Here is a 20,723-nt window from a genome sequence, read left to right on the forward strand (position 1 = left end):
CCAAGAGGTAGGAGAAACCCTTTTCAAATTAAAATATTTAAATCTTAATTACCTAGTCATGTGGTAAAGGTGTAAATCAGTAAAGTTAAACCTGTTCTGCTTCAAGCCTCACAGCCCTCTGAAAAGTGATTCCACCTGTTCAACATCAGCAGCAGAGGGAACACAGAAGCCTTCTAAGCAGGAGAGAAATATGGTTCAGCTAGATAAACTTTCTAACTTTAAAAAAATGTTTATTTATTTATTTTGAGAGAGAGAGAGAGCTGGTGACCAGTGGAGGGGCAGAGAGAGAGAGAGAGAGAATATCCCAAGCAGGCTCCATGCTGTCAACACAGAGCTGGACAAAGGCCTCAATCTAACTAACCATGAGATCATGACCCAAGCTGAAATCAAGAGTTGGATGCCCAACCGACTGAGCCACCCAGGCACCCAGTTATCTCACCTTTTTGAGCTCCAGTTTTCTCATCTGTACTGTAAGCATAATTTCATCTTACAAATCTCAATGATCTTTCTTGAGTTTTCGGTTTCTCCCCTTCCTGCAGTACCTTCAGTCAGTGACAAACAGCCATGACAACACAATTCTCCACTCAACCCAAAGAGAGTTTCTCTACTGGTTCACTCTTTCAACAGGTAACATCTTGGAAGAGTCAACTGTATTCATTGATTCTGCTGCACGAGCCAGTTAAACCTTTACTTTCTGCAAGTGGCTTTTATCCTTAAATGACCAGTGACCGTGTTCAATGCCTCCCAGTGCAGTGGTCCTTTCTTAGTCCTTATCCTACTTGGCCTTTTCTTGAAGTATTTTTTTTTAATGTTTTATTTATTTCTAGGAGAGAGAGAGAGAGAGAGAGAGAGAGACAGCATGAGCAGGGGAGGGTCAGAGAGACAGGGAGTCACAGACTCCGAAACAGGCTCCAGGCTCCGAGCTGGCTGTCAGCACAGAGCCCTACGCGGGGCTCGAACCCATGAACTGCGAGATCACGACCTAAGCGAAAGTCGGACGCTCAACCGACTGAGCCACCCAGGCGCCCCTACTTGGCCTTTTCTAACATGAGACTCTATACTGTTATGATAAACACTGGTTGAATAGAAAAATATTATATCCTTCTGGGTTTCTTTCTGCCTTTCTTGCTGCTGTCTCTCTCCCCACTGGGCTATCATGTGGATTTAACTAATATATTTCCGGGTGGGTAATTTCCCAAGTCTAATTCTGGTTCGAGCTCATCTCTATGCTTACTTTCTAATGCATCTCCAACATGCATCGAATGTTGGAGATTTTGCTGGCATTTATCATCTCCACCCTACTCCCATCCCCATAACCTTCTCATTTCCTCCTATTTCTGCAGATGACATTGCCATCATCATATTCTCCCAGGCACCATGTTTGGAGACTCGAGGTTCTTTTACTTTCTCCTCGCTTTCTCCTCTGCTGACTCCTGGGGTTGATGATGTATCTTTTGCACCTGTCTCCTTTCCACTTCTGCTGCATTTCTTTTAGTTATGCCCACATTTACTATCCACAATAGGCTCCTAGTTAGCCTCTTTGCCTCTAAGCTCTAGCTTATTCCTTGTATGGCCATCACACTCAATTTGCCTAAGAGCCAACTCTAGTTATCTTGGTCCAAAGGTTTCCATGGCTTCTCGGTATCTTGTAGGTAAATACATCCTACTGTTGCCATTTATTACAAACTCCTCTTCAATTAAGGGAAATACTCACATATTCCTTACATGCCTCATGCTTTTCCAGTGCTATGCCTTTGCTCACATTGTTCTTTCTGTGCTTCTTGTTCTCTCCTGACCCTCTATATGGATATCCTGGGTGTATTTCCAAGAAATCTCAGAAATAATCTCTGTAATCCTTGTCTGATGTCCTTACTCAGATATAACCAACTTCCTCCTCCTCTTCATCTCACATAAAAGAGAGGCTTTTCTCCTCTTAGGTCATTTATGAGTTTCTACCTAGTGCTATGCTTATGCATGCACATGTTCTATCCTCTCTACCAGATTCTAAAGCTCAATTAGTTATGCATTCATTCAGCAAATGTTTTTTTGAATCTCTATTAATAGAAGGTCAATGGGGCGCCTGGGTGGCTTAGTCGGTTAAGCGTCTGACTTTCGCTTAGGTCGTGATCTCGCAGTTCGTGGGTTCGAGCCCCGCGTCGGGCTCTGTGCTGACTGCCAGCTCGGAGCCTGGAGCCTGTTTCGGAGTCTGTGACTCTCTCTCTGACCCTCCCCTGCTCATGCTGTCTCTCTCTCTCTCTCCTAGAAATAAATAAAACATTAAAAAAAAGTAGAAGGTCTTTTTAAAGACCTGTGTTAAATTGTAGAGGTACAGAAATAAGGAAAGCATGGTTCCTCCCCTCTAAGGACTCATGATGTAATGAAGATGACAGTAAATAAAACAAATGATTAATATTTGGTTTACAAGAGGTGTGTCAGAGGTGTGTACAGAATGTTCTGGGAAGCACAAAGGAGGTGCACAAACTCAGCCTTGGAGAAGAAGGGAAAGAGCAGAAAACTTCTAAGAGCAGGTGATATTTGAGCCAAGTCTTAAGTACTGAGTCAGTCATGGATGGGGTGGAGGTGGGGGAATACATTCTGGGTGTGGCATATTTAAAGGGTACCAGTTACAGCCCAAGAACAAGGCATATAACTGGTTCATATTTACTTCTGGTACTGCAATGTCCCAACCTGTGTTAGGACAGGACTGTTCCATTATAAAATGTTCACCATTCTGATTTGTAATGTTAAAAACAAAGGCAATGTAGTGAGTTGTCAAAAGTTACATTGTATCTAACTTTAAATTTTTAAAATTATGACCATTCTAATTTTTCTGTTGTTAAATGTTCTTTTCTTTTTTAAAGTATTTATTTTGAGAGAGAGAGAGAGAGAGAGAGAGAGAGAGAGAGATCATGAATGGGGGAGGGGCAGAAAGAGAGGGCAAGAAGAGAGAATCCCACGCAGGTGCCATGCTCCATGCTGAGCCCAATTTGGGCCTTGAACTTGAGATCATGACCTGAGCTGAAATTAAGAGTCTGACACTTAATGGATTGAGCCACCCAGGTGCCCTTAAATGTTATTTTCTTAATGAAACAGGTGATAATACACCATTGTATTTTTTTTTTAACTTTTCAAAACATTTTTAATATTTTTTAAGATTTTATTTTCTTTTAGTAATCTCTACATCCAATGTTGGGCTTGAACCCACAATCCTGAGATCAAGAGTTGCATGGTCTACCAACTGAGCCAGCCCAGGTGCCCATATCTGTTTTCTTAATTTTTTTAATTTGTTGTTTTTAGTTCCAGTATAATTAACATACAGTGTTATATTAGTTTCAGGTGTATGATATAGTGATTTAACAATTCTATACATTACTCAGTGCTCATCATGGTAAGTGAGCTCTTAATCCTCTTTACCTGTTTGACCCATCCATCCTCCTACCCATTTCCTCTCTGGTAACCACCAGTATGTTCTCTAAATTTAAGAGTCTGGGTTTTTTTTTTTTTCTCTTTTTTCTTTGTTTTGTTTCTTAAATTCCACATATGCGTGAAGTCATGAGGTATTTGTCTTTCTGTGACTTATTTCACTTAGCATAATAGTCTCTTGATTTATCCATGTTGTTGCAACTGGAAAGATTTCATTACTTTTTATGGCTCATTAATATTCCATTGTGTGTGTGTGTGTGTGTGTGTGTACACACACATATACCATATCTTTGTCCATTCATCTATCGATAGACACTTGAGTTGCTTCCATATTTTGGCTATTGTAAATAATGCTGCAATAAACCTAGGAGTACATATATCTTTTTAAAATAGTGTTTATAGATAATACACAGTTATATCTTAATTTAATGTTTTATTTGGAAAACTAAAACACTGGTACTTTTGTTTTTTATTTATTTAAAAATTTTTGTTTCTATATAATCTCTATACCCAATGTGGGAAATGAGCCCACACCCATGAGATCAAGAGTCACACACTCTACCAACTGAGCCAGCCAGGCACCCCAACACCAGTGATTTTATTTTTATTTATTTATTTATTTAATTTTAGAGAAAGAGATTGAGAGAGCAAGCAGGGGAGAGGGGTGGAGGGGCAGAGGGAAAGAGAGATTCTTAACCAGTCTCCATGCTCAGTGTGGAGCCCAGCTGGCTCCTACAACCCTGTGACTATGACCTAAGCTGAAATCAAAGGTCATAAAATCAACTGTCTAAGCCACCCAGATTCTCCAACACTGGTAGGTAATTTTAAATTAGCTGACATATATATGTACATATATACACATATATATGTACTTATATATATATTTGAATTTTACTAGTCCCAATGACATTCAAGAGTCACATTCTCAAAAGGTATTAGTGGATTAGAATTTCCTGGAGAGCTTAAAGAAAGAAAAGAAAAGGACTGATTCCCTTATGCCACTTTGCCTTAGTGATTCAGAATTTCTGAAGTGGGAGTTTAGGAGTTTGCCTTTTTATAAATCTTCTTAGATGATTTTGAAAGCATCTTGCTTGAGAGCATCTATTCTAGCCTGGTTTCCCACCCCCTGAACAAGAGTTGGATGAATAAGTGCCAAATGAATGCAGGCTTGCTACTCGTATAAGTCCATACACTTAGGGACATAAACTTTACTTTTTTCCTCAACAATGAAATATACACATCTTAAGTGCACATGGAAGGCACCTCTTTTAGGGAACGTCTGACACTTAAGAAGAGAGACAAAATACGAGGTGATTTTAGGGCCTTTCACTTTTGTGCACTAAGGGTAATAAAAGGAAAATACAGAATTCTTTGAGGACTTCCTCATTGACACGGGCAGATTTAGGATGAAAAATTATTGTTTGGGAATTGCAAGATTAGCTATTCTCCTTTCAAGTGTCATTTAATAAAAAGAGGGTAACGTTTTGAAGTCAAGAATATTGATGAATGGGGCAATAAACTTTTATTAATGATATTTCAGTGACCTGAAAAGGCAAATAAACTTCTTCCAGAACCTGATTAACTTTGGATTGAAAACCTCCTAAATCATTTTTCTATATTTCCTCGTCCCATCCCTTGATATTATAGTCCAGTCTTAAATATACAGTCCCAAGTGCGTGAGTATCAAGCCGCTGCTCTGAACTCAGGTAATTTCACTTGCTTTTCCCTTAACATTAAAATTCATAGAAATTTAAAGAGCCCTGAGTTTGAGGCCCTGATTTTGTGTGCAAAGGAAACAGAAGGCAAAGCCCCAGGACTAAGTGGCTCACTGACGCCCCCCCAGCAGCATTGGAACTTACACAATCACTTGATATTGTTTCTCTACATATTTTCACAGACACTTGCACTTGGTAACATGTAGCTTCAAGTTCCTTTCGTTCTTCAGAGTTAAATCTCTTCCTGCTTTTCACTACTGTACATTCACTTTCCACGCAGTCACACAAATTAGTGAGTGAGTCAGGTCCGTAATATTCACCCATGACTGAGAGGAAAAGGAAGACACTGGGTGGCTTAAACAACAGAATCTCTTTTCTGGAGGCTGTTAAGTCCAAGATCATGGTGTCTGCCGATTTGGTTGCCTGAGAAGGGTTCTCTCCTGGCCTCCTCCTGCGTCCTCTCATGGGCAGCTCTCTGGTCTCTTCCTCTAAGGGCACTAATCCCATCATGAGGGCCGTGCCTCATGACTGAATCTCACCCTAAATACCTCCCTAAGTCACCAGCTCCTAATACCATCGCACTGGAGGTTAGGGCTTCAACATGTATGAACTTGGGGAAGGACACACATCAGTCACAGCAGCTGTTCCAGAACTAAGACCAGAACCCAGCATAAGTGGTTTCAGTGTGACTGCACTGTGCTGAGGTCTCTACCTGAGGGGCCCATACCCCAAGTCAGTGGCAATAACAGAGTTATAGAAATAACCAAGGGAGTAAGTGCCATAATGGAAAACAACATCCAGAAGGGGATGACATTACATCCAGGGGACAGAGAAGAATGGAAAGGTTTTCAACAGGTAGGGACTGGAGAGAAGACATTATAGGCATAGAAAGGGCTCTATTGTGGGAAGGAGTGAGCTGTCTTTGGGAAACAGGGCACAGCCTGTTTAACCACCAAGAACTAGGCACGTCAGGCAATAAGGCTGGAAAATCCAGCGTTCTTCCCATGACCCCACTGTTTACTATGTGGACACTCTCTTTTTACCGTCTGTTTCCTAGGGCAGAGACCCTGTTCTCTATTTATTTGGTTCAACCTAAAGGGACTAGCAAGGACTCTACATAAAGGGTGGTGTATAAATCACACGGCTTTTGAGAAAAAGCCGGCAGAGCCCTCGCTGCCCTGAAGCCGCGCCAGTGGTGAAATGGGGTAGCAGAACGTCTTCCCAGCTGAAGTGGAAACGCGATGGAGCAAGAAAGCAGAGAAGCTGGTTTCTTGGCAGTGATCTTAAACTGAAGAAGAAAGAAAAAAAAACCCGATCTTTTCCTAAAACACACAAGGAGACCTGGGCTTTAAGGTCAACCTGGTCCTTGCACCACTGGTTTCCAGGGGGAGGCAGGTATCCCTGGCTCGAGTGGCCGCTGGGAAGGAGGATTAAGGATGAGGCCTAAGGAACAGAGGTCAAAAGCGTGGAAACACCTCCCAGCATTGTCAGGGGGAAAGGGCAAACCCGGCTCTGGGCGAGCAGCGCGCTGGAGACCGGCACGCCGGGAGCAGGGCTCGGGAGAAGGGAAAAATCTCCCTGCTTTTAGGCCATCCCCAGCGTCGGGGGAAGGCCTTCGGTAGACCTGCCTGGACTCAGAACAATTCTGGTGTTAAAAAAAAAATTTTGTTTTAAATTCTGTTTTTAATAAAACCTTTTTTCAGAACCTCAAAGAGGGCGGTACCCAAAGGAATCTGAAAAATACCCCGCAGGGCTAGGGGAGCGGGGCGTGCCCCGAATCAGGAGGTTGCAGGCGGACGCACAAGCGCTGTGCGGGCAGATAACCTTTCACGGTGCGGGAGGCCGGAGCAGTCTTCCACCCGCCGCGAAGCCGCGGCGCCCAACGCGCCGGGCGCACACCCCCTAGCTACGCGGCCGCAGGGTCCCAGGCGGGGGCGGGGCCGTCAGAGGCCGGAGGCGGGGCCTGGCGGGGCTCAATGCTGGGGCGGGAGGGAGGTGCGGGATCCTTTGTTCTCTGATTGGGTCTGGGCCGAACAAGGGGCGGCGCCTTGGGCGGCTCTACGGGCCGGCATTGGCGCCGGAGAAGGAGGGCGTGGTTGTGTGAAGTCAGTTCCGGTTGGTGTAAAACCCCCGGGGCGGCGGCGAACTGGCTTCAGATGCTTCTGGGTCGCGGTGGGGAAAGCTCCCTAGGTCTTGCGTGTGAGCTGCGGTAGTCGCGCGCTAAGAGCGACCCGGCGAGGGATGGCGGCCACCGGGACCGCGGTCGCCACGGCCACCGGCAAGCTCCTGGTCCTGCTGCTGCTTGGGCTCACGGCGCCTGCCGCGGCACTGGCCGGCTACATCGAGGTGGGGACCCGGCGAGCGCCCGAGCGCAGTATCCTTCGGCCGTCGTGGGAGCGCGGCCTGCGAGCTGACCGGCGGGCCGCGGGGTCCCGGCCGGGCTGGGGGCGCGGCGTGGAGCTCGGGGAGTGGGGGTGGTCCGGCGCTGCGGCGGGTCTGGCGGCGCCTCCCCCGCCCGCCCATGCTTGGCGCAGTGCTTAGCGCTGGAGGTCGAGCTGCCTCCACCGCCGCAGAGGCCAAATGAAAGGCATCGGGGCTGCGGGGGGCGGCGGGCCGCCTCGGCCTCCCCAGCCCCCATACCGCCCGCGGCGCCGCCACATCCTCCGGGGATCCTGCGGGGCTCCGACGCTCTACCCGCCCTCTCCCGGGATTCCTCGAGCCTCTGCGCCCCGCGGCCCCGCCGGCGGTCCTCGGCTCCGGACCTCGGTGCGGCGCGGCTCCCCCCGGGGACGGCTCCGCGCTGACCCCAGCTCCCGAGCTGCGGCGGGCAGCGGGCTCCCGGCGTCGGATGGTGGGGCTTCCCCCCTGGAAGCAGGAGGTGCAGCCTTTGTTGGCAGCGTGGGCTTTGCCTGTGAGGGTGCAGGCTTCCCAGGCTGGCCCTTGGAAAGTGCCGCGGTGCTGGGGCGAGCGCCGCTTTGGCTGCGCCGGGAGAATGCTCCTGCACCAAGCAGCGGGTGTGCCTCCTGCTTCCTGTGTGCCTTCCTCTCAAAAGAGCCACTGCTCTGGCATCAGGCCTTTGGGAGGAATTGTTAAATATAGCTGTTTGCCTAAGTCTGATAAACAACGGGAAACCCCTCTCTGGTGTTCGCGTTGCCCCCCGTTTTAGTGGGTTCCAGCGAAGAGGAAAGGTACCGATGAAAGACGGTGTAAAAACTCCAGTTTAATCCTACTTTTTGTTGGTGTTAGGATTTAAGTAGCTGTTCTGCATCTGACGTCCTCGTCAACATCTTTGTGCTCCGGGGTGGTTAAGCGGCCTGGGGTCTCGGGTGATTCGCTGGAGTTCAGGCCGCGGGAACCCGCAGGGTTGCTGGGGTCGGTGAGGGTCCTAACAGCGTGGTGCGGCCCCTGCCGCCTTATGAACACCTTTCTGTTCCCGAGCGAGACGTGGGACTTTATTTTTACTTGCCTTCTGGAAATAGTGCTTGAACTGTTGGATTGGAATGTGTTTCGGGTGTAGTTTATGGCTTTTCCCCTCTTCGCTATTTTTAAAATTACAATAGATTCCTGCGTATTTAGCTGATTTCAGAGAGAAGTGAGACTGGATTTGATTACATAGGCATTGACTGCGAAGTTTCTAGCAAAACCCTCAAGTTAGAATGTGGTCGTCTGCAGAATGTTTAAACACTTCGAGGGTCAAGTAAATCTAATCAAGAACACACCTCCTTTGGAAGGGCTTAGAATGTTTGTGTTCATCCCGCTTAAAGCTTTATGATTCTTTGGAGGAAGGTGGGGGAAGGAAGTTGTATTTTAAGTAGAAAATCGTTTCTACGTCCAGGCTTTCAGATGAGGATTATTTTAGTTTCCACACAGTGGTAAGGTTTGTATCTGTGATCCCTGATACCATCTTGTGAGGTAGATAGTGAATGGGAGAGGAAGGGGAAAAAAAAGGATTTTGGGTGGAATGCAGAACTTTTAGGTCAGGGTGTCAAAAACTGCGTAATTTTACCTCACTTCCCAGGGGAATGTGTAATTTTAGGCACTTGTAGATTCACAATAAAGGATTCGTAGGTTTTAAAGGACATCTTTCAAGTTTAAGTAGAATATTAACACCTGTATGCACGCCTGCAGCAGCAGAAAAACTGGTAATATTAGAGTTAGTTGTGTGGATTAAATTCAGTTGTTACCCCACAACATTGTCCCATTGAAAGTCGAGCTAGACAGAAGGTGGGAATTAGACATTTCCCTAAAATGGCTTTTAAATGCTGCTTTAGGCTAACTTCCCTTCTTTGGAAGTGTATTTTTTCCCCATACTAAATTATCTTTCAGATCATTTTTCCTTTTGTCAAGCAGGCAAAATTTTATTCCTATGTATGTAATTTCATTTATTTGCTCTCAGGCAAAGAAAGGACTGCCTAAACCTTAATTTAGATGAGAATGGGCTAAATCAGGATGTCTTTGGGAAGGTCTTTATTGAGATTAGGCAAAGGGATTCTAGCCAAATCCCTGATCAGGTTGCTTGGCGCAGAACTATTGATTGGCGAATCATTAGGGTTGCTTGGTGTTGATGGAATTAATCTTTTACACCTGTTTACAGTGAAAAACCCACCTCTGTACTCCTGTCATTTCTCTTAAGCCCAGGATATGTTCTGTTGTGTGCATGCTCCCATTTTGGGATTCTCAGACCGTATTTGTGCTGAAACTCTGCACTCTGTAACAATGGACATTGACGTGTCTGAGAACCAGAACTCTGGTTCATTCTGCTAACGTTTAAAAGAGAGGCATTTGATAGGCAGTTTTCAGGAAACCCAAATACAAGGTATGACAGTTGATTTAGAAAGTAAAGAAGGCTTTATGTTGGTATTTCTGAGTGGTGGTTTAGGGAATGTCTGATTATAACTTGGGGAGATGTCAGGGCTGCTTGCAGGATTAGCCATCATTATTTTACGATAACCGCTAAAAATCTTTTGATGAGTATGATAAACTAAGTCTTAGCAATCAGGTTCTCCTTTCATAGAGGGCATTGGTTTCGTCATCTAAAACTGGGCTGTCTTACAGGGTAGCGACATGTGGCTACTGAGCTTGCAGTGTGGCTAGTATGATTAAGGAATGAGCTTTCCACTTTAATTTTAGTTGATTTAAGTGGACATTTAAAGCTGGTAGTTCAGTGATTGGAAAAACTTTTAACCGTATTTTAAACAACTTGGTTATGTGGGTCTACTTTTTCACATGTATATTTAATGAGACCTACGCTTGATGTTAGACAAAAGGCCGAGAAGCGATTTATTTAATGAAATCTAAATGCAGATCAGGAATTTCTTATGAATATTTAGCATTTGAATTGAGATGTACTCTAATTTTAAAATGCACACCAGATTTTGAATACTTGATGTGAAAAAAATTGTAAAATATCACACTAATAATTTTGATTACATTGAAATGATGTTTTAATCCTTGGCTAAGTAAAATGTTAAAATTAGTTTCGCCTGTTTCTTTTAATTTTTAATGTGGCCACCTGAAAATACAACACATGTAGCTTCTATTTCTTCTGGAGAGTGCTAATTTAATGTCTTGTTTGCAGTTGGTCCAGCATGATCTTAAGTGTTTTGAATGTTACTTTTTGTTACTTTTTTCCATTAAAAATGTTATTTAGAAAATAATTTCAAGCTTACCAAAATAGTGAAAATTGTACAAATGACTCTTATGCCCAGATTCACCACTTGTTGATGCTTTCCCTATTCAGCATTTGCTTTATCTTTCATTCTATTATTACGCATTTTTTGCTGAATAGTTTGAGAGTGCATTGCTAGTCATGCCCCTTAACCCCTTCATTGTGTATTTCCCAAGAACCAAGGGCATTATCTTAACATTCCTTAGTACAGTTATCAATTTAAGGAAATTTATCATTGATAAAATACTTTGATCAAGTCTCCTGTCTGGTTTCCTGTTTGTCAGTTGACCCAATAATATTTTTTATAGCGTTTGAAAACATAGTTATTTTTAAATCTAAAGAGCTTCAAAAGTCTTGGCAGTAACATGTGAGGGGTTATTAATATTTTCCAAATATAAAAAGCAGATTTTTAACTTCTCTGGTGTTGTTTTGACTTGGAAAATCGAAACTTAAACACCTGTCAAGATTCTTGAATTATGTTGTTTACTCTTAACGAAATCTTGGGCTTTGCATTTTTTTTTTTAAGAGACTTTATTTTTAAGCAGTCTGTTCACTGAATGTGTGGGGCTCGTATATGTAACTCTGAGATCAAGAGTAGTTCGCTCTACTGACCGAGCCAGCGAGGCACCCTATTCTGCATTTTCTTTTTAAAATAACAGAAGAAAGGTTATATAGGTAGTGCATATTCATTGTAAAAACTAAAAAAAAAATACAGATAAATAAAAAAACGAGAAAATAATCTCAAATCATATTTTCTGGGAAAACCTCACTGTAAACATTTTGGGGATATGTATCTTTGCAGGTATATCAAGTACATATATTTTATAAAACTGGCTTATAGTGCATATTGGAGCTGGTACCTAACACTTTCTATTTTGAATTGTCCTAAAATAAACTACTGAAAGAAAATGAAGTTTTCTCTTTGACAAAAGGTAGGGATAAATCTTTGTCCGGTAGTTGTAGGTTCTATGGAGGGGGTCATTTGAGAGAGAATTTGAAATCATCTATCATGTGATTTTCATGAGTTGTGTTTTAGGGAGATAAAATAGATTACATTGATGCTTAATTAAATTTAGTATCTTGTACCTTGATCTATGGCCCAAGACGATAAGTGAACTATGTAGGCCCATTCAAATAGGAATGGGTTCCACTTCTTTGTATTAACTACCATTCAGTCCTTTTGCTGAGAGAATTTTTCTTACATAATCATCGTGAAGGTTTTTTTAAAATGAAATTCTTGAAACAAAGCTAAAATCTATTTTTAAAATACTTTTTATTATTTATTTTGTTAGTGTTTATTGAATCACTGTGGTGAGGTTCCGTGTTAGATGCTAAATGCTACAGTAGTAAAAACAAATACACATAGTGCTTTTTACTCTACAAAATGCACTTGCATGTGATTTGTAGGCCCCACCCTCAGAGGTTCTCATTGAGTGCATCTGGGACTCTCCGTTTTAAACGCTCCCCAGGTGATTCTTATGTGCAAGCCGAGAAAAACAAAACTCCAGCAAACAACAACAAAAAAAACCCCTAACAGAACTCATTTGAGTACATTATCTTCTCTCTCCAAACAGTCTGCCGAAGTAGGTATTGTTATCTGCACCTAAAAAGGGAGTCACGGAGGCTGAGGGTTTAATGCCACCCAGCAGGGCCAGGGTATGAATCTGTCGTCTTCCAGGTCTGTTGCTCTTTTCTTTCCTCTATGTCAGGGTGTTTCATAATATTTCTCATGGTTGTCATTTTCTTCTTCTATTTTCCCCACTACCAGAAAACCTGATATAAATATTTGCTTTATTATTTATTTATTTATTATTATTTTTTAATGTTTTATTTATTTCTAGGAGAGAGAGAGAGACAGCATGAGCAGGGGAGGGTCAGAGAGAGAGGGAGTGACAGACTCTGAAACAGGCNCTCTGGTACACAGCCAGAGCATTCTGCAAAGGAGAACAGCTGAAGAATATGATCAGGAAATGCTGAATGAATTAATAAATGAAAAGGCTCCTGGGGATTATGAATTTTTCAAGAGCATGGACTATGTCTTATTTATTTATTTATTTATTAAAAAAAATTTTTTTTTAATGTTTTTATTTATTTTTAGGAGAGACAGAGACAGACAGCGTGAGCAGGGGAGGGTCAGAGAAAGAGGGAATCACAGAATGAAACAGGCTCCAGACTCTGAGCTGGCAGTCAGCACAGAGCCCGACGCGGGGCTCGAACCCACAAACCGCGAGATCATGACCTAAGCGAAAGTCGGACGCTTAACCGAGTAAGCCACCCAGGCGCCCCATAAATATTTGCTTTAAAAGAAACTAATTTCGGGGCGCCTGAGTGGCTCAGTCAGTTAAGTGTTCTGACTTCAGCCAAGGTCATGATCCCACTGCTTGTGAGTTTGAGCCCACGTCGGGCTCTGTCTGTGCTGATCGTTCAGAGCCTGGAGCCTGCTTCAGATTCTGTGTCTCTGTCTCTCTCTGACCCTCCCCTGCTCGCATTCTGTCTCTCTGGTTCAGAAAAGAAACATTAAAAAAAAAAAAATTTCCCAGAAGTTCCAATATGTCAGACTACTAGCAGTGGTTATCTTTGAAGGATGTAATTAGAGGGGACTTTGCCTTTTCACATTTTTCATGGATTTTTAAAAACTTATAATGCCTTTTAACATAATGTGCCAGTTCCCTCTCTCTTTAGTAACTTTGTTTCATCTTTGTGTTCTGCAAAATTTAAGGAAAGGAAATTTAAAAGACCACCTGTGTGTGGGGGGGTGTCATCTCAAAATTAAAGTATAGGATTATTTGGAAGAGAAAAGGCTACCCACACCAGATTTACAGTCACTAGCCCACTGGATAGACAAACCATAGGAAGAGGGTGACACTGTCTGTAATCACCATGATGGGGATAAGACTATGGTCCAGAAAAAAGTCAATCAGCCTTTGGGGTGGGGCACCTGTGAGGTTGGTTACTTGAGCAGCTCAGCCCAACCTGTCCGCTTGCCCTTTCTCAGCCCAATGCCTCTTGTGGTTGCAGATTGGATGTTATAGGTCCAGAGGACACGCCCTGAAATAATGTCTAGGGGAGAAAGAGATGGTCTCTGTAATCTCCCCTTAAGGGTGAAGATACCTTTCTCAAAGCCCACGAGCACAGTACCCACTGTGCAAGTCTTACTGGACAGAATTGCATCACATGCTTGTGGCCAAACCAGTTCTCGGCAGGGGAATGGTACCGCAGGTTGGGTTCTGTTGGGAAAGAGGGCTGTGGATGTTGGTAGATAACCTAATGATTGCTACAAGGCCATTCTCCATTTGGGAGCTTATATAATAGCTGGGCTGGTTGGAGGGAAAAAGAACTAACTTATTCTTACCTAAATGATATGCAAATTAAACATTTGCTGGCAAAATTGAGAAATTGGAGGAACCTCACACAGTGCATTGATTAGGATCTTGGCCCTTCGTTTTGAGGGATGTTGCCATCTAGGACAGGATGGCTGGACCCCGGAAGGTGGGTGAACTGTAAGGGAGCTATTGAGCCTAGAGAAGAAGAAAATGTGGGTTAGTGATGGTGACGAAGAACGTAAGTATTTTAGAATGTTTTATAGTGTGTCTCCGGAAGGCTAAGACATGACGTGCAGATACTGAAGTGGAGTTTTTATGTGGAGAAACGAGCTGAGAAGAGTGTAGGATGTTCTTTTGTTTTACTCCGTTTAGTTAGGAATATTTCCAACATAGTACAGTAAAAATATAAAAGACACTCCTATATCCACCACCCAGTTTTGTTAAATGTGAACACTTCCCATATTTGCTTTAGTCTTTTTCTCCCTGAGTACTCAAACATTATAGATACAGAAAGAAAACATTACAATAGAAAGGCTTCCTTTGAACATTTTCCAATCCCATTAACTTTCCTTTCTAGAAGTAACTCTTATCTTGAGTTGGGAATTTAACATTCCCCTTCATGTCTTCATGCCGAGAGACACCCCTTTCGTTTTTCTGGATTCCATAGGAATTGGCACAGGCTCTTAGAGTTGTAATAAATATTTGTTACCAGTGTGGAGTATTAATTGTTTGAACATGTTATGATTTAAAAGCTAAGATATTTGGATGGAAAGTAAAGCTAACCCTGTATTCAGAAAGGTGCTAAGCATATGTGGCACCATTGCAACCCTCCCTCCATTGAAAGCCCCTGAGCACTTTTGAGCTTTTAAAAATTTATAGCTCTGTGTGTTTTCTTAAAACACATACTTGTGTAACCACCGCCAAGGTCAAAAAATAGAGCATTCCCACTGCAAGCCCCCCACCCCTTCCTCCCCAGGTGTATTTAAAAAAATGGTTTTTGTTTTATTTATTTTTGAGAGAGAGACAGCATGAGCAGGAGAGGGACAGAAAGAGAGGGAGACACAGAATCCAAAGACAGGCCCCAGGCTCTGAGCTAGCCATCAGCACAGAGCCGGACATGGGGCTGGAACCCACAAACCGCGAGACCATGACCTGAGCTGAAGCCGCTTCAGCCAGATGCTTAACCAGGTGCCCCTCCCCAGGTATTATTATCCTGACCCTTAGGGTAATTACTTAATCTTTGTAGTGTTACCATCCGAGCATTTGCCAACTAAAGCACTGTAGTTTATCCTGTTTTCTAGATTTATGTAAGTGGACTCCTTCCTTCAGTATGTATTCTTAAGTACCTGGGCTCCTTCAGAAACCGTGTTTGTTTTATTTTGTTTTTTAGTAATCTCCACACCCATCACAGGGCTCAAACTCACAACCCAAGGTCAAGAGCCACATACTCTTCTGACTGAGCGAGCCAGGCTTCCTTCTTTCACTATGTGGTGGTTTTGTTTTCCTTCACTTCATGCCTAGTGTGGAGCCCAACACAGGGCTTGAATTTACAACCCTGAGATCAGGAGTCAGACACTCAACTGACTGAGCCATCTAAGTGCCCCTTACCAACCATGTTTTTGTCATTTGTATTGTTGAGTGTAGCTGTATAGTTCTGCTGATGGGCATTTGTGATGTTTCCAGTTTGAGGTTATTGGGATACTGCTGTTCTCTGTAGCTTACCTTTTTATTTGTCTTAATGATGTCTTTGGGAGAAGTTCTTAATTTTGATGTATAATTTATCTGTTTATTATGGTTATTATGATAGGTGCTTTTTGTGTACTATTTGAGAAGTCTTTTTGTATCCTGAGGACATAAAATTATTCTTCTAGATTGTCGATTAGGAGCTTTTTATTTTGCCTGGCGCATTTAGAGCAACAGTTTACCTGGAACTGATTTTTTTTGTGTGTAATAAGGAGCATGGGTCTTTTTATTATTATCTTTGCCATATGGGTATGTGGCCCATACCATATGGCTGTCCACCTTGCACCATTTATTGTCAAGGTCATCCTTTCCCTCCTGTTCTCCCATGGCGCTTTCGTTGTTAATTAATATCTCTGTATGGGTGAGTCTGTTTCTTGGCTCTCTTAATCATTGATGTCCGTGTGTATCCTTGCAGCAAGCCTATGTGTCTCAATAACTATAGTCCCCCAGAGCATGCCCTTTTAGCTTGGTTATCTTTACTAGTGTTTTGACTATTTTGTAATTCTTTTCTTTCCCTATACATTTCAACAAAAACAACCACTTGGTGGAATTTTGATTGAGATTGCATGGAGTCTCTAGTTAATGGGGGGGGGAACTGACACTTTATAAATACTGAATTTTATAATCTAGAGACCTGGCATATAACTTTATTCAGGTCTTCTCTCATTACTCTCAGTCTTTCGTATAGGTGTCTGCATAGAAATGTTGTGCCATCTTGTGTTGGATTTATTCATAGGTATTTGATTATTTTTAATGTGGTTGTAATTTTTTTTGTTCTTTCGTTGTGATTGTGGAAATGCAGTTGATATTTCCAAATTGACTATGTATCCAGAAGACTTGGTAAACCAGTGACTAATTCTAATAACTTATTTGGGATTTTGGAAGTTTCTGAATATATTCTGTGAATTAGGACAGCTTTCTTTCTTTCCTTCCAATACTTACAGCTTTTATTTTTCTTGCTTTACTGCACTGGCTAAGACTCTAGTAAAATGCTAAAGAAAGTGGTAATAACTGGTATCTCTGTCTCACCTCCGGATCTAAAGAGGGAACCTGTATTTCACCATTTATTTTTTCTCTTTTTTTCTTTTCTTTTAAATTTTTTATTTCTGAGAGAGAGACAGTGTGAGCAGGGGAAGATCAGAGAGAGAGGGAGAGGGAGGTACAGAAATCGAAGCAGGCTCCAGGCTCTGAGCTAGCTGTCAGCACAGAGCCCGACGAGGGGCTTGAACCAACGAACTGTGAGATCGTGACCTGAGCCGAAGTCGGACGCTTAACCGACCGAGCCACCCAGGTGCCCCTGTATTTCACCATTTAAATAACACTTGTAGGTTTCTTTGTAGATACCATGCCCTTTATTAGATTACAGAAGAACTCTTTCATTCTAAATTTGCTAAAGATTGCTGTCATGAATAAATGTTGAATGGTTTTCACTTTCTTATTTTTGAAGTTAATTAAGATGATCATATGATTTTTCTCTTTAGTTTTGATAGTGTGAAATATATTAATTGACTTTTTAAAATATGCAAGCAACCTTTGCATTCCTGAAATGAACCAAACTTGTTTATTTTCTGGATTTGGTTGGTAAAATTTTGTTCAGGATTTTTACCTCTGTGCTCAAAAGTAGGTTTCACCTGTAATTTTTCTTATAACATATTTATCAGATTTCAGTGTCAGAGTTTCATGGCCTCAAAATGACTTGGAGAGATAGGATATTTCCTTTTTCTATTCTCTGGAATATTTTACTTAAGATTGGCATTTTTTTCTTTAAGCGTTTGGAAAAAATTTACCAGTGAAGCCATCTGGACTTTTCTTTGTGGTAACATTTCCAATTATGGATTCAATTTATTTACTAATTGTAGGGTTAGTCACATCTTTTGTGAGTTTGGTTATGTTTCTCCAGTAATCTAGTACATTGGACCTTTAAATTGATATTATTTGATTGAAGTTGTTTATAATATATTCTTAATGATCTTTGTAATATGAATAAAGTCTGCAGTGATGTCCCCTTTTTTTCATTCCTGACAGGTTATTTTTGTCTTTTCTTTTTTTTTTTTTTTTTAAGTCAGCCTTGCCAGGTGTTAAGTCTTTTGAAATAATCAACTTTGGGTTTTGTTGATCCTCTCTGTTGTGTATTTATTTTGCTCTTTCTTTTCTAAGATTTTACTTTTAAGTACTCTCTACACCCAATGTGGGGCACAACGCCGATATCAAGAGTTGCATACTCTATTTACTGAGCCAGCCTCCATTTTATTTATTTTTGCACATTATTTTCTTCTTTCTACTTTCCAGGGATTTAATTTATTCTTTTTCTAACAATTTGATGTGACTACTTAACATTTTTTTCCAGGCTTTCTGCTTTTCTGTTAATTTAAAGCTATAACTTTTCCTCTGAAAAGGACTTTCTTTAGCTGCAGCTCACAAAGGTTTGTTTTTATTTTTAGCTATTTTATATGTATATATGTTTGTTTAATTTGAGAGAGAGCATATGAGTGAGCAGGGAAGGGCCAGAGAGAAAGGGAGAGAGAGAACCCCAACCAGGCTCCATGCTGTTAGCCCAGAGCCAGGTGTAGGGCTTGATCTTATGAACTGTGAGATCATGACCTGAGCTGAAATCAAGAGTTGGACACTTAACTGACTGAGCCACCAGGTGCCCCTACTTAATATATTTTTAAAAGTTGTGCAGTTGACCTGTAATGTCTAAGTTTGAGGTGTGCAGTATGTTGCTTTATGTATTGCAGTATGATTACCATTGTCATGTTAGCTAGTATCGGCATATTGTATATAATTCACATAATATCTTTTTTGTAGTGAGAACAATTAGGATCTAGTCTGTTAGCAACCTTGAAGTTTATAATACAGTATTTTTTCCCCAAGTTTACTTATTTTTTTTTTAATGTTTTATTTATTTCTAGGAGGGAGACAGACAGCGTGAGCAGGGAAGGGTCAGAGAGAGAGGGAGTCACAGACTCTGAAACAGGCTCCAGGCTCTGAGCTGGCAGTCAGCACAGAGCCCGACACGGGGCTCGAACCCACGAACCGCGAGATCATGACCTAAGCGAAAGTCGGACGCTTAACCGACTAAGCCACCCAGGCGCCCCACCAAGTTTACTTATTTTGAGAGAGAGAGTGAGGGAGGAGAAGAGAGAGGTAGAGAGAGAATCCAGTGTGGGACTCGATCTCATGAACTGTGAGATCATGACCCAAGCCAAAATCAAGAGTTACATGCTTAACTGATTTGAGCCACCCAGGCACCCCTTTAATACAGTATTGTTGATTGTAATCACTGTGCTGTGTGTTAGGTCTTCAAAACTTATTTATGTACTAGTTGCAAGTTTGTACCCTTAAGCAGCATATGTTTTGATAATAATTTTTATTATTCAGTAAAAAAAATTGTTTTCCATTTTAATTCAATTTTTTTCTGTTTAGAAGTACATTTGTTTCTAAATATACGGGAATTTCTCTGTCTTTTTGTTATTTATTTCTAGCTTAACTGCACTGTGGTCAGAGACTAGTCTGTATGATATCAGTCCTTTGAAATTTGTTGAGACTTCTTTAATGACTGGTTTATGGTAAAATTTTCATTGTTTGGATGAAGAGACTATATATTCTTGTTACTCCTGGTGTTTTATGTATGTGCTGATCATGTTGTTTTCATGTTGTCCAGATTTTTATCCTTAATGATTCTTGTATTCTTTTCCCCCCTCTTAGAAAAGTATGTTAAAAATCTCCAACTGTGATTTTGAATAATGTTTTTTCTCCTCATAGTTTTGACAACTTTTTTGCTCTGATTATTTTGAGGCTGTTTTTTGGTGCATACAGATTTAGAATTTTTTTTTTTTTTTTAATATTTTTATTTATTTCTAGGAGAGAGAGAGACAGCGTGAGCAGGGAAGGGTCAGAGAGAGAAGGAGTCACAGACTGAAACAGGCTCCAGGCTCCGAGCTGGCAGTCAGCACAGAGCCCAACGCGGGGCTCGAACCCACAAACCGCGAGATCATGACCTGAGCGAAAGTCAGATGCTTAACCGACTAAGCCACCCGGGGGCCCCCAGATTTAGAATTCTTATCTCTTCCTGAAGAATCTCTCATACTTATGATTTGCCTTTTTTATCTCCAGTAACATTTTCTGCCTTTACAAATACTTTGTCTAATAATATTTCCATAGGTTTTAGATGTGTTACGGCTGTTATTATTGTTAACATAGTACTTGCCTTTTATTGGCACATTTAGTACATTTACATTTAATGGGGCTGCTGAAATGCCTGGTTTCTCATCTGCCTTCTTATTTGGTGCTTTTTGTTTGTTTTGCCAGTTCTGTGGGATTTTTTTTTTCCTTCTTTGGAATTTGTTACTATTTTACTTCTCCCTCTTACTACTTTGGGACATATTTATATAGTCTTTTATTTTTGCTGATTGCTTTAGACATTTCAGTATCTTTCACTTATTAGTACCTTATATTAATTGGTACTTTTATCCTCTTCCTGGACCATAGAAGGACCTTAGAACACTTTAACTCTATTTAACCCCTTGTCTTTTTTGTTGTTATGTATGTTAATTTCATCTTAAACCCCAGAAGAGGTTATACATACCATATTTTAAAAAATATTTTTTAAATGTTTTCTTTATTTCTGAGAGAGAAATAGAGACAGTGTAAGCAGGGGAGGATCAGAGAGAGAGGGAGACACAGAATCCGAAGCAGGCTCCAGGCTCTGAGCTAGCAGTCAGCACAGAGCCCGACGTGAGGTTCGAACCCACATACCGTGAGATCGTGACCCGAGCTGAAGTTGGACGCCTAACCGACTGAGCCACCCAGGCGCCCCACAAACCATGTTTTATACAGCCAAATGAATTT

At 41.7% G+C, this 20,723-nt stretch overlaps 1 protein-coding gene across 4 annotated transcripts in view; it reads left to right on the plus strand.

The window, feature by feature from the left end:
• The first annotated feature begins 7,290 nt into the window (after positions 1-7,290).
• The window catches only part of APLP2 (amyloid beta precursor like protein 2), an 86,450-nt gene continuing 73,017 nt past the window's right edge, over positions 7,291-20,723 (plus strand). For 2 of the 4 annotated variants that reach the window (XM_039240265.1, XM_039240267.1), the window contains exon 1: positions 7,291-7,484. In XM_039240265.1, the coding sequence (XP_039096196.1) occupies positions 7,380-7,484 (105 nt within the window). In that variant the 5' untranslated portion in view covers positions 7,291-7,379. The remainder of the gene's footprint in view (positions 7,485-20,723) is intronic. The other 2 variants (XM_039240266.1, XM_039240268.1) reach the window with 1 other exon arrangement.

Source organism: Hyaena hyaena, unplaced genomic scaffold (genome assembly GCF_003009895.1).
Source record: "Hyaena hyaena isolate Hyena2069 unplaced genomic scaffold, ASM300989v1 scaffold_171, whole genome shotgun sequence".
Taxonomy (NCBI): Eukaryota; Metazoa; Chordata; class Mammalia; order Carnivora; family Hyaenidae; genus Hyaena; species Hyaena hyaena.